At 43.1% G+C, this 12887-nt stretch overlaps 1 protein-coding gene and 1 non-coding gene across 5 annotated transcripts in view; both read left to right on the top strand.

Annotated features, from left to right (window-relative positions):
* Positions 1 to 12887, top strand: part of HSF4 (heat shock transcription factor 4) — an 87536-nt gene that overhangs the window by 70232 nt on the left and 4417 nt on the right. For all 4 annotated transcript variants that reach the window (XM_056526248.1, XM_056526246.1, XM_056526247.1 and 1 more), the window contains 5 exons: positions 4912 to 5036; positions 5381 to 5605; positions 7039 to 7144; positions 8320 to 8385; positions 11623 to 11710. In XM_056526248.1, coding sequence (XP_056382223.1) covers positions 4912 to 5036; positions 5381 to 5605; positions 7039 to 7144; positions 8320 to 8385; positions 11623 to 11710 — 610 coding nt within the window. The remainder of the gene's footprint in view (positions 1 to 4911; positions 5037 to 5380; positions 5606 to 7038; positions 7145 to 8319; positions 8386 to 11622; positions 11711 to 12887) is intronic.
* On the top strand, positions 8606 to 8793 carry LOC130277895 (U2 spliceosomal RNA). Its single transcript, XR_008845627.1, has one exon. It is a non-coding gene; the product is annotated as a U2 spliceosomal RNA (small nuclear RNA).

The following is a 12887-nucleotide window of genomic DNA, read 5'->3' as shown; positions in this document are numbered from 1 at the left end:
TCCACACCGGACAGTCCTGCAGCACCGGACCAGCGCACTCCAACGTCCTGCCGAGCGGAGGTGAGTACAGAACTAAAGGGGGTGAGAGGGGGGGGGCTGGATGATGTCGAAGGCCGCAGTGGTCTTCAACCTACGGACCTCCAGAGGTTTCAAAACTACAACTCCCAGCAAGCCCGGACAGCCGATGGCTGCCCGGGCTTGCTGGGAGTTGTAGTTTTGAAACATCTGGAGGTCCGCAGGTTGAAGACCACTGAGGGTGGAGAGTTCACTCGAGTATAAGCCGAGGGAGGTGTTTTCAGCACGAAAAATCCTGCTGAAAACTCGGCTTATACTCGAGTATATACGGTACTTTCCCCTATTCCCTTCTTTTTATCCTTTGCAAAGACTCCATACACATCACAGACTTACTGGGGTGAATTCATCAATAATGGTTTTCCTATGTCTGTTTTTACCCTCCTTTTTTTTTTTTTTTTACTTTTGGTTGTTATGGTTCAAATTCATCATAAGCTGTACGCTCTTTGATGAATTTGGTTTCATTTTGTATAATGCGTTCACCCATATCTTTTCTTGGTGTTTTTTTTTTTAACTTGTATGTTGTCTATATTAACTTTACTTTTTCATAAGAGGTAAAAGGAGAAAAAGCCCACCAAAATTTGTAACGCAATTTCTCCAGAGTACGGAAATACCCCATATGTGGCCCTAAACTGTTGCCTTGAAATACGACAGGGCTCCGAAGTGAGAGAGCGCCATGCGCATTTGAGGCCTAAATTGGGGATTTGCATCCACCACCAAAATACCTTACGGCAGTGTTTCCCAAACAGGGTGTCTCCAGCTGTTGCAAAACTCCCAGCATGCCTTGACAGTCAGTGGCTGTCTGGGGGAAACTGTGTAAGGGAATGTATTGTATATGTAGTGTTTTACTTTTTATTTTGTGTAGGTGTAGTGTAGTGTTTTTAGGGTACATTCACACGGGCGGGTTTAGAGTGAGTTTTTTGCTGGGAGTTTGAGCTGCGGAGGAAAATTTGCAGCTTCTCAAACTTGCAGCAGAAAACCCTCTGTAAAACCCCGCCCATGTGAATGTAACCTGTACATTCACATTGGGCGGGGTGTTTGCAAATGTCCAGCTGTTGCAAATCTACAACTACCAGCATGCACTGACAGAACATACATCCTGGGGGTTGTAGTTATGCAACAGCTGGAGGCACATTGGTTGCGAAACACTGAGAGTTTGTTACTCAACTCAGGGTTTCACAACCAGTGTGCCTCCAGCTGTTGCAAAACTAGAACTCCCAGCATGTACGGTCTCTCTGGGAGTTGTATTTTTGCAACAGCTGGAGGCACACTGGTTGCGAAACACTGAGTTAGGTAACAAACTCTCAGTGATACACAACCAGTGTGCTGAGGGCTTGCTGAGAGTTGTAGTTTTACAACAGCTGGAGGCACACTGCTACGACTCCCAGCATGCCCTTCGGCTGTCCGTGCATGATGGGAGTTGTAGTTATGCAACAGCTGGAGGCACACATTTTCATAGAAAAAATGTGCCTCCAGCTGTTGCATACCTACAAGCCCCAGCATGCACAAACTACCAAAGAGCATGCTGAGAGTTGTAGTTGTAACTACAGCTGTTGCAAAACTACAACTCCCAGCATGCCCTTTGGCTGTGCATGCTAAGAGTTGTTGATAAGCAACAGCAGGAGGTGAACAGGCCTCACCTCCTGCTGTATCCTGCCGCATGCACCACTGCTTCTGCCACTGCCACCGCTCCTGTCCACAGCCGCCATCACTCCTGAGGGGACCCCCGCCGGGCCAGGCAAAGTTAAGAGACCCCTGTCGGCGCTCTGCTGCTCAGGCCTGAATCTCAGGCATGGAACAGTAGCTCGCCGATCGGACGCCGAGGAGGAAGTTAGGGACCCTCCTCGCGTGTCCTAAGCTGATCGAGACACCGTGTTTTGTACGCAGTGGTCCCGATCAGCACCGCTGAGCAGCCGGGAAGCATTTGTAAACATTTTAGATGCGGTGATGAATTTGTATCCCCGGTGATGTTCGGTATTAGCCACGGGTCCTAGCAATAGCTAGTTGCCGCATTCTGATTATGCATTTATGCCCCGCATTCTGATTGTGCGGGGATGCTCGGTATAATGAATACGAGGTGATGCCCGGTATTCTGATTCGGTGGTGTAAAAAAAAAAACAGCCTTTTTTCTACACCATAAAATACATGGTGTAGAAATGCGACAAATAAACTAATGATGTGATAAAACAACGGACTATATGCGTTTGTCGCACATGATGAATGTGCGCCCACTGCAAAAAAAGGCTATATTTAGTCAAAACACAGTTTGGTATGGATAACGACATAAACAATTTGGCACATAGAAAAGTTGTGATGTATTGCGACATAAGATGCAACAAATGTATGTAAAAAAAGGAGGGTGAATGGCTTGATGAATTCCCCCCACTATGGATCTTCCAAGACCTGGGATGACATCATTAGGAGTCAAAGCCTATAGGAGACATCGCAGGTCCTAGAAGGTCCATAGCAAGTCTGCTAGTGCTGTCTATGGCCCTTCTGCAGCCCGGACAGCTTTAGGACTATACTGACACTACTGTATTTTGCTGCGAATTGCAAAACCACGAAAAAAACACTGGGATTTTACGCAAAATGCAGTAGTGTTAGTAATGCCCTAAAGCTTTTCAGGGGCCCCATTTTGGATGGGGGCCCTGGGCAACTGCCCGGGTTGCCCCACCCCAACGCCGGCCCTGTGGCCATAAAGAGAAAATTTATGGAGTGTAATCTAGGGAAAAGAAGGAGCGAGGGAATCAGGGGTACTGATGCACAAGTAAGGAGTCATGTAGAGTTTGAAAAGTAGATGCTGAGTATGGAGTGAGAAATGAACTACACCAAGCACCCTAGACTTTTTCAAATTTATTTGGACAATCCCGATTCTTAAACACAATTTTTTCAAACAGTATAACAGAATTAATGAGGGTTTTCCATTGAGATAGAAAAGGGACCAAGAACCTATCCATCTGAGGGCACTCATTTTACAAGCTAAAAACAAGGTTTCCCTGAAAAAAATGCAAGCATGATGTTGCCAGGACTCCCAAAAAGATATAGAAAGGAATGAAGATAATCATTAAAATCCTGCCAAAAGGAATGAACATAGGGGCAGCTCCAAATTAGCTTTCAGTCTGTAGCATCTATGACAAGTATCTATGGGTAGCCTGCCCATACAACTACAGTTGTATTATCTTTTTGTTAGCTGCAGGAAAAACCATTATATAGGAAGAGGGCAGAAAGAGGGCAAGCATAATTTCCTAAAGGTTTCAGATGGTTGGGGGTTTGAGACTGCTTAGTAACAATGAGGTGAACAGAACCCACAGAATTATGAACTTTAGGTCCTTGAGATCTTAAAATGAGGGGATTATCAAAGATTGCTAGCCTAGGTTGCCTAAACTCCCAGTCCCAGTGGAGGCTATAATCTATCTGAATCTGAGAGAAAGTCTTTAAAGTGCAACTGTCATGAATTTGGGGCTATATAACCTTTGTACTATGTGGAGATTGTGTCTAAAGTAGTGTTTTACCTTAGTTCTCTCTGCTTTTATTACTCCAAAAAAGTATTTGATAGCAGCCACACACAATCGGATAGACGTGGCGCGAGGTTTGCTATGCCCCGCTGCCGCCACGCCTATCCCCTGTATGTTAGCGCTGGGACCACTGTGCGATTGACACACAGGTCCCAGCGCATGCGCATCTTAGCTTATCCCCCGTGTGTGCGCAGCATGTTATCCTGGCAAGCGTTCGCTCACGCCGCCTGCCTCCTCAGTGCGCATGCGCAGTGCTAGAGGCAGAGAGCGCGCTAAGATGTGCATGAGCTGGGACCTGTGTGTCAGTCAAAACTAGGGCTATAACTCAGAGGAAAGAGAAATTAGGAGACTTTAAAAACCAGGATTATCCCATAAGGGAATAATATTGAAATAGGAATGGAGAGTTTGAGTGATTTTCCATACCTGCAGAGCGATTCTATGAAAAGGAAATAGGCCTCTGCCACTGGTGGAAAGTGCATTCAGATGAGGTCTGAAATAATGGGCTAGGGATGTACAGGATTGAGAAGGGGATCTGTGAGTATCCAGGGGCGTTCTAAGCGTAATTGGGCAGCTAAATAATAGGCATGAAAGTCCGGTAGGGCTTATCCCGCCATGTCCGTCAGCCACTGCAGAATGTGGTGGGAGAATTTTAATATATTAAGGGTTGTCTTAGGATATACTATAACTTTTTGGTAGAAGCAAGCCCTGGTGGAAGCTAAACAGGAAGGTGTCCAGGATTACAAAAACAGCTAAGCTTATTATTTACCACTGTTTCCATGACTACCCTATAAGTAAATTAGTGATAAAGAAACAGCAAATCAAAGCTAGACCCACTATTTCTTTATCTTCAATGTGAGACAAAAAGCATAGGAGGGCAAGTTAACCCCCATTTAACTTCTATAGAAGTTACAGAAAGAACGGAACACAGGGGGCACAGCTGTTTATGTAACCCCAGCTATCATTCATGGATTGGGTGGTCAGGGGCCCTGTTCTGGACATAGGTATAGCTTCAAAGTTGGAACCCACATCTATCAAACTTTTATGACATATTTATATAAACAGGAATAACACAAAAACAAAACAGTATTTTAGGATGGGCATTTACATTAAATTGTCAATGCACATTAGATTATTGTGGCTGACACGCTAATGTGCATGAAGGTCTCTGTACTGTTCTCTAGAGGATAGATATAAGGGGAATAAATATTTTGGATAACAAAAGAAAAGCAACCTAAAAGTTTCCTTTGGTAATGCCATTGTATTGTCATCCTGTTGTCCCCTGCTTTATAAGGTTTGATTGTCTCATTCACTGTTCTCTATGCAGCCACCTACAGATCCAGCATCCTCTTTAAACAGCCCTGCTGTTAGTGCTGGGCCTATTATATCTGATGTGACAGAGACTCTACCCACCAACTCAGTGACTACACAACCTAGTGCTGAAGGAGAAAGGTAAGGATGTGTGATACATACAGAACATTATCATTTAAAAGATCCCATTTTTATTACCGTACTTTTTAATTATTATATTTCGCTCCATTGTCCACTCTTAGCCCATGCGGAATTACATGGGAAGTCTACGTAAATATATGGCTGCTCTGAAAACTTGGATGAGGTGTGATGGATGTTAACATTTGATTGCATTACCTCAGAGCAAAGCCTAATTTATTAGAGTTGTAACTGTATTTATTGGCACACATTTTTTTATTTCTGTCAGACAGACTTGGACTATCTGTCTGGAACAAAAATCAAGCACATTACTAAATATGGGCCATTGTTTGCATGTTCACTTCTAGGGGTAAGTGCCTTCTACTGATTAAGGAAGAGCCCATCAGTCCAGTAGTAAAGGGATCATCAGAAGCAGATGTCTCTCTAAGTGGCTGCAGTGCATGCTCTGACCCTCCAGTGTTGCCAGTTGCAATGGTTCAATCTATACTGGAAGGAAAAGAAAGTTGTAGCCCACCCCAGCTCTCCGGATCCCAGCAGTTGGAGGCACGAGGAAGGAGGAATCCCTTAGAGAGGTCAGTGAATATTTCCTTTTATTACAGTACTTACGCCATTGCGCAAACTCCATCCATAAAGTTTTGTGCAAGGTGGGGGTTTGCAAAGTTGAGGCTTGCTAAAAAAATGCACTATTTTGGGACTCTATGCTGGTATAGGGCAATTATAAATTTCCCCCTATGATTTGTGACTTACTGAATGCTTCCTATTCATCACATATTACATACTTCAGTCCCATATAAAGGGATATTTCAGGTCTTTATTACTTTATAATTATGACCCCCAAGTTATTAATGCTTTTAATTAGCTAGTAATACCTGTCAGGGGTGGATCATTGCCTTTAATAGTCTTTTTGATTTCCCTGAAAGTTTAGAATTCTGCGAAACTATGGATTTGTGTATTTGTGGGCCGTTCCTGGCCTTCTGAGCAGCATAAGACAATGCGTTGCAAGTCAGCGGATCACTGGGTACTTGGATGCTTCTTCGCTGCATTCACACATCGTTTTCAGCCTACGGTTACCATCTGGGGGAGGGGAAAACGGGCTCTCCCGTACCCCAGCCGGACCGGCGCTGAAGTCCATTTACTCTAATGAGCCAAACAAAGTCAGCCGGTGACCCCAGTCAGCTCATTTTTGACCCGTATCAGTTTTGTGACCGGACCTAAAACCGTAGTATACTACGGTTTTAGGTCCGGTCACAAAACTGGATACGGGTCAAAAATGAGCTGACCGTGGTCACCGTCTGACCCCGTTCAGCTCATTAAAGTAAATGGATTTCAGCGCCGATCTGGCTGGGGTACGGGAGCACCCGGTTTTTCCCTCCCCCTGCCGGATCCGGCAACCGTAGGCTGAAAACAAGGTGTGAATGCAGCCTTAAAGTTAGCCCCCTGATTATGTGTGCGATGCATCTGTACATCCCGCCATGCCAGTGTTAAATGCGTCTCCTGCTGTCACGTGATCTCTGCAGATAGCAGGGACACGTTCAACACTGGCACAGCGGGTAATACAGATACGCACACACATAATCAGCAAGTCCACTTGTCAGGTAAGAAAATAAGAAGCAGCCAAGCCTCCTGTGATCAGCTGAGTTATGATGCATTGTCTCGAGCAGCACAAAAAGCCAAAAAAAAAGCTTGAGACGACACTAATCCATAGTGCTAAAGAATGCAAAACATCTGGCACGAAAATAAAAAGAGGAGGCAATACACCTCTGGCGTAATACAAGTTAATTTAAAACATACAAAACTTGGCATCATGGGATCATAACTTAAGGTACTGTCACCAAGAATATGCTTGTGTAGCTGCACACATCATGCACAAATAACAACAAAAAGGGGGGAAATAATTGCCACCTCTGTCCCAATGTAGCAGTGTCAGAGCAAATACACCAAACAAATACATGTAGAAAAGTATTCTAAAATTGCATGAGTAAAATGTATTAATTGATTTTCCTAGGCAAGAGCTGCCAGACTCTCTGGACAGTACTGATGTCAGTTTGGAAGGACTACAGTTGCTGCTCAGAAGTCAGCATTATAGTCTGGATTCTGCTGCTGTTCTAGATGTACGTAGCCCATAGATAGAGAACATATATCTATATATATTCAGTAAAATGTGTGAATTTTTTTGAATATTTTGATGATGTTCCTGCTAAATAAAATGTTTCTCTCCCTAATGCTTTGCTTTCTGCAAATTTTCTAAAGTTTTGCTTTATAGATATCTGTCATTTCTACATCTTACCATACACACAAGCTTACAGTCACCATGGTGGATTTCCGTTTCATAATCAATTAATTTCATTACTGTAACTAGGTCATGTAAACACCTGTCTGACCCACAGAAAATCTCTGTGTTCAATGTGTCAAAGTGGTCTGTCCTTTTCTGGTCTGTCCTCTTGTTTTTGTGAACTACAGGATAACATCATCACCTATCAGATCCCTCCTGGCAGCTTAGAAACCCTTCCTCTCCTCACCCAGATCTGTATGCCGCTGCTGCTATCTCTATTTCATCAGGATATATAGTAGTTATACACCTTGCATTTTTTCTTTCATTTTCCAGACATTGCTGCAAAATGTCACAATTTTATTTTGACTGGACAAATCAACATAAAAACATGTAATGTGATAAAAAAAAATGCTACATAAAACCTGCAACATGTTAACATAGCTGGAAATATTTAAATCTTCATAAAACACAATTAGGTAAAATTACTTTGCTCACATGGCAATATTTGCTGATGCGCATTTTCCTACTCATCAATAATGACGGTAATTTTTTTTATTTTAAAGGGGTATTCCAGGCAAAAACTTTTTTTTATATATCAACTGGCTCCGGAAAGTTAAACAGATTTGTAAATTACTTCTATTAAAAAAACGTAATCCTTCCAATAGTTATTAGCTTCTGAAGTTTTCTGTCTAACTGCTCAATGATGATGTCACGTCCCGGGAGCTGTGCATGATGGGAAAATATCCCCATAGGAGCTGCACAGCTCCTGGGACGTGAGTCATCAGAAAGCAGTTAGACAGAAAACTGCAACTCAACTTCAGAAGCTAATAACTATTGGAAGGATTAAGATTTTTTAATAGAAGTAATTTACAAATCTGTTTAACTTTCCGGAGCCAGTTGATATATAAAAAAAAGTTTTTGCCTGGAATACCCCTTTAATGTACTAGCCATGTATCCACATATAGCTATATAGTATATATGTTTATTATATTATAACTTCAATACTTTTTGCAGGTTTTCAGTGCTGGCCTCTGCGTAGGTGAATGGAGTCTTCCTGCCATGAATACCAGTCTATCACCGGTGAGAATATCTATATTAATAGTGCAAGAAGAAGGCAGGTAGATATGCTCAGGCAGCTGGCAGTGGCTGGTTTCTGCTAATTCTCTTTCAGTACCAGATAGGGAGAAGAAAGTAGCTATCAGTTAAAGGGGTAATCAAATTAAGGACACTTTATCTTTTATCTAGAGGTTAGTAAATAAGTGTCTGATCGCAGAAAGATCCGACCACTGGGACCCCCTCCATCGCTTCTCGGCCTTTTGGCTAAGATCAAGTGTAGTATCTGTTCTTATCAGTTTTTCATGCCGGTGTACGGTGACGCCGGTATGGGGCTGGTGGGGATGGGTGCTGCATGGAGGATGCAGGTGTACCAGGGCTTTCCGGGGCTGGTTCTGAGGAATCAGCTCGACGGCTGCCCCGATGTGACCTGTTCCCGCCGGGTCTCGCCATAAGGCTGAGAGGGTCTAGAGCCGAGGTACTTTTGTGCCTCGGGGAGTGGTGACCCCAAGGTGCCGAAACTCACTGGGAGTATTGGCTCACTGAGTTGAAGCACGGGCACCATAATCTCTTCACCTTGTGGCACTCACCTCTTGATTCCCGGCCTTCTTTCTAGGATCAGAGAAATTTTTATAGATCCGGCCAGATGTCCGGGCAGTATATCTGCACACATTCACTTATTTATTTATTTTTTGTCTCACTGTGTCACTTTTTGCGTGTTGTGTGTTCACAGGATTTGTCAGGATGCGGTAGCCCTTCTGGGTGTCCCTCCTGGCGGTCTAGGGGAGGTGTGTGTGGTCATTAGGTTCCGCACCTCCCTGCAAACACCCCGGGTACTCCTGCTTTGGCAGGGTACCTACCGTTATCGGCTCTGCGGGCAAATGCCTTGGCTAACGCCAAGGGGGATGCCGGGAGCATTTGTGGTCCCCTAGTAGCTTCGGCGAAAAGGGACATCGAACCTGGAACCTCACAGGTACCTTTTGGTCCGGAGGCGAAGGGTAAGGTTTGTTGGGGGGCATCTCTCCTATCGGAGAAGGGCTTGCGATAGACCGCATCCTTTGTGCACGTTTTTTTAGTGTGACACGTTTGCACTTTTCCTTGCACTTTGGGTGAATCGAGAGCACGTTCCTCGGCTTTAAAAAAAAAAAAAATGGGACCCCCTGCAATTTCCTGCACAATGCTCTGGCTCTATCTGTCCATGGGGCGGGGTTTGGCATGCATCCTCCATTCATTTCTATGGGAGAGCCAAAGGAGGAGGCTTGTTGACCATGTTGAGCTGGGCAGGAGATTGCGAGGGGTCCATGCAGCCTTCCCGCGATCTGTTACTTATCCCCTATCCTTTAAATAAGGGTACATTTTATTAAACTAGAATACTCCTTTAAAAGATACTGAACTCTATAGGATAGGGATGGAATAATAATTCTGAAGAATAAAAAACTATTGACAATGACCCAAAGTAAGATAGGGCCCTGCTCACAATGATGTCAGAGGTTCCAATTAGAGCCCCCTTTGGCAATCTTGGCAGATTTCATGCAGAAAATAGTGCAGTAGGCAAAATGACAGGAGCCTGTAAATCCCCATTAAAAGTCAGTGAGGTCATCTGGGCACCAAAGGTTGTTCCAGCAGAGCATTGTGGCCAGAATCTTAGAATAATAATGTTTATGCAAGTAACAGTACTGCACATATTTAGACTCTGAATCACATAAAGGCACGTCAGTTGTTTCCATCAGTGGAGGAGGTGTGAGTTGGGACATATTTTTTTAATATATACAGTTGATCGCAAAAGTGGACCCCTAGATTTCTCATTCACTATATGACAATTAAAACTTTTAATTATATGCCTTTAAAGATTAAATGCCTTAACTAACTAGTCTTATTGGTATGTGTTTAAACATAATTTCAGCATGCCACTGCATGCACTGGACTTATTGGCCCTGATTTACTAAGAGTGGAGTGGAGTTCTCTTTGTGGGTTTTAATTCCCTACATTTTTTTCCACTGTATTTACTAAGGTTTTGCACTTTTCCCTACAAAATCTTTTTTTTTTAAACATTCTCTGATCTGTCTGGTTTTCCTCAGCTCAAATGCACCACATTTTCAGTAAATATGTTGGGTTTTATTTATTATTTTCTGTTAAAATTCACCATTTGGGTGCTCTCTGTGCATCAAATTATGCTAACTTATTCTTAGGGTGGTGAGAAGACACTATAGTATTTTCTGAATGATTTCCTGAATACACATCATACATATAGTTTTGGGGTTGTTTTATGGACGATGTTTAGATTTTTAGGATGGCACTGAACAATACTTTTATTAATTTGTAGAGTTACTCAATTGTAACACAATAGGTATGCACTTTACTTGGGATATTCACGTTTAAAGACTTCATTTTGATCTGACTAGGTCCTTATACCGGAAGGGTCATCTGCACACAGAAATTTACTGCAAACCCACATCAGCTAATATTTTTTTTAGTTGGCACAGTTTTCACCCCTAATCCCTCAAAAAAGGAATAACATCAATAGGAATAACAAAAAGGAATAACATCAATACCTAAGAGCTAAAATAAATTGCTGAAAGGGTGAAATTTTTGACTGATAGAAAGCTTCTAGACCTTAAAAAAACCAAACCATCTGGCTGAGATCTCTGTCAAGAGGATCTCACCCTTGTGGTCAGTGTACATTCTGCCAGTACATGCCCTGTACCAAGGAATTTATTAACCCTGTTGATAATCATATGTATATCTCATTCATGATTTCATAAATTGTCAGACCGTGGGAGATGTTATTTGTGGCTCAATTCACTCGTCCCAAACTGTATTTTGGAAATACTATCCAACAGTTGCGAAGACACATTTTAAAACACATCAGCACAATCAATACTCAAGTGGATATGCTGCTATCGAGACACAAGAGAGAGTCACATAGGAGCAACTCCTGGAATTTGGGGTTCTGGGGTTTCTCCCAATGCAAGTTGGGACCCGACATGGAAACTTGAAAAAGATTCAGTTACGTGAAGAAGCACAGTGGATTCACTGGCTTCACGCCTTAAGTCATTAGGACTGAACGAAGGCCTCACGTATTCAGCTTTCTTGTAAAGTTGTAAACTTATAGCCATTAAGCCTGACAAAAAGTACATTGTGGCCAGAGTGTTAATATAATAATGTTTAAATATCTTCTTAATATTGGTGCATAAAATACAATGTGTTATGATATGTAAATGATTTGGGGTCATGTTATGTAATTTAACAATGCTTTATATTCAGATACAACAGCTCTCAGTGGATCTGGAGAGGAATGTAGCTGAAATGCCTCCAAAAGGGTTAAATCCACAGTTCAACTCCTCTTGCTCAGGTAAGGTCAACACAGCAAAGGTGAAGTGAGCAAGTTATAGTTAAACTATAAGATCCAAGGAGTTGCAAGAACTATATGGCTGTATGTACAGTATTTTTGAAAGAAACATTCATTCTGTGCAGACTGCATTGCCATCAATGGTGGCGCAGAAGTTCTGTGCTTTTATTAGCAGCAGATGACGCCAGGGTTGGTGCAAGGATTTTTGCCACCCTAGGTGAAAGCTAATTGTGACGCCCACTTGACCCTGCCCATTATCTCCACCCTTTGACACACCCCACCTTACTACTGGGGTGACAAGCTGTAACAAACCTCCTCCTCATGTTATCACCCTACTACTGGGGTTACACACTGTAACAAACCACCTCCTCATGTAATCTCCTTACTACTGGGGTGACACACTGTAATAAACCTCATGTAATCACCTTACTACCTGGGTGACACACTGTAACAAACCCCCTCTGCATTTAATCTCCTTACTACTGGGGTGACACACTGTAGCAAACCTCCTCCTCATGTGATCTCCTTACTACTGGGGTGACACACTGTAATAAACCTCCTCATGTAATCACCTTACTACCTGGGTGACACACTGTAACAAACCCCCTCTGCATGTAATCTCCTTACTACTGGGGTGACAAGCTGTAACAAACCTCCTCCTCATGTTATCACCCTACTACTGGGGTTACACACTGTAACAAACCACCTCCTCATGTAATCTCCTTACTACTGGGGTGACACACTGTAATAAACCTCCTCATGTAATCTCCTTACTACCTGGGTGACACACTGTAACAAACCCCCTCTGCATGTAATCTCCTTACTACTGGGGTGACACACTGTAATAAACCTCATGTAATCACCTTACTACCTGGGTGACACACTGTAACAAACCCCCTCTGCATGTAATCTCCTTACTACTGGGGTGACACACTGTAGCAAACCTCCTCCTCATGTAATCTCCTTACTACTGGGGTGACACACTGTAGCAAACCACCTCCTCATGTGATCTCCTTACTACTGGGGTGACACATGGTAACAGAGGAAGTGGTGCTGGCTGTGAGCGGGTCGTTCATATGCTAGATGGCTAAGTTTCTTTCAGCGAGCAGAGCAGTGCCCCCACTAGGTGGAAATTCGGTAGCGTGAATGTTGCCTTACACATGGAAGATTTGGTAGCTGT

The sequence above is a fragment of the Hyla sarda genome, chromosome 6, assembly GCF_029499605.1.
Source record: "Hyla sarda isolate aHylSar1 chromosome 6, aHylSar1.hap1, whole genome shotgun sequence".
In the NCBI taxonomy this organism is placed as follows: domain Eukaryota; kingdom Metazoa; phylum Chordata; class Amphibia; order Anura; family Hylidae; genus Hyla; species Hyla sarda.
The sequence above is the reverse complement of the archived record's forward strand: the minus strand, read 5'-3'. Positions and strand labels throughout refer to the sequence as shown.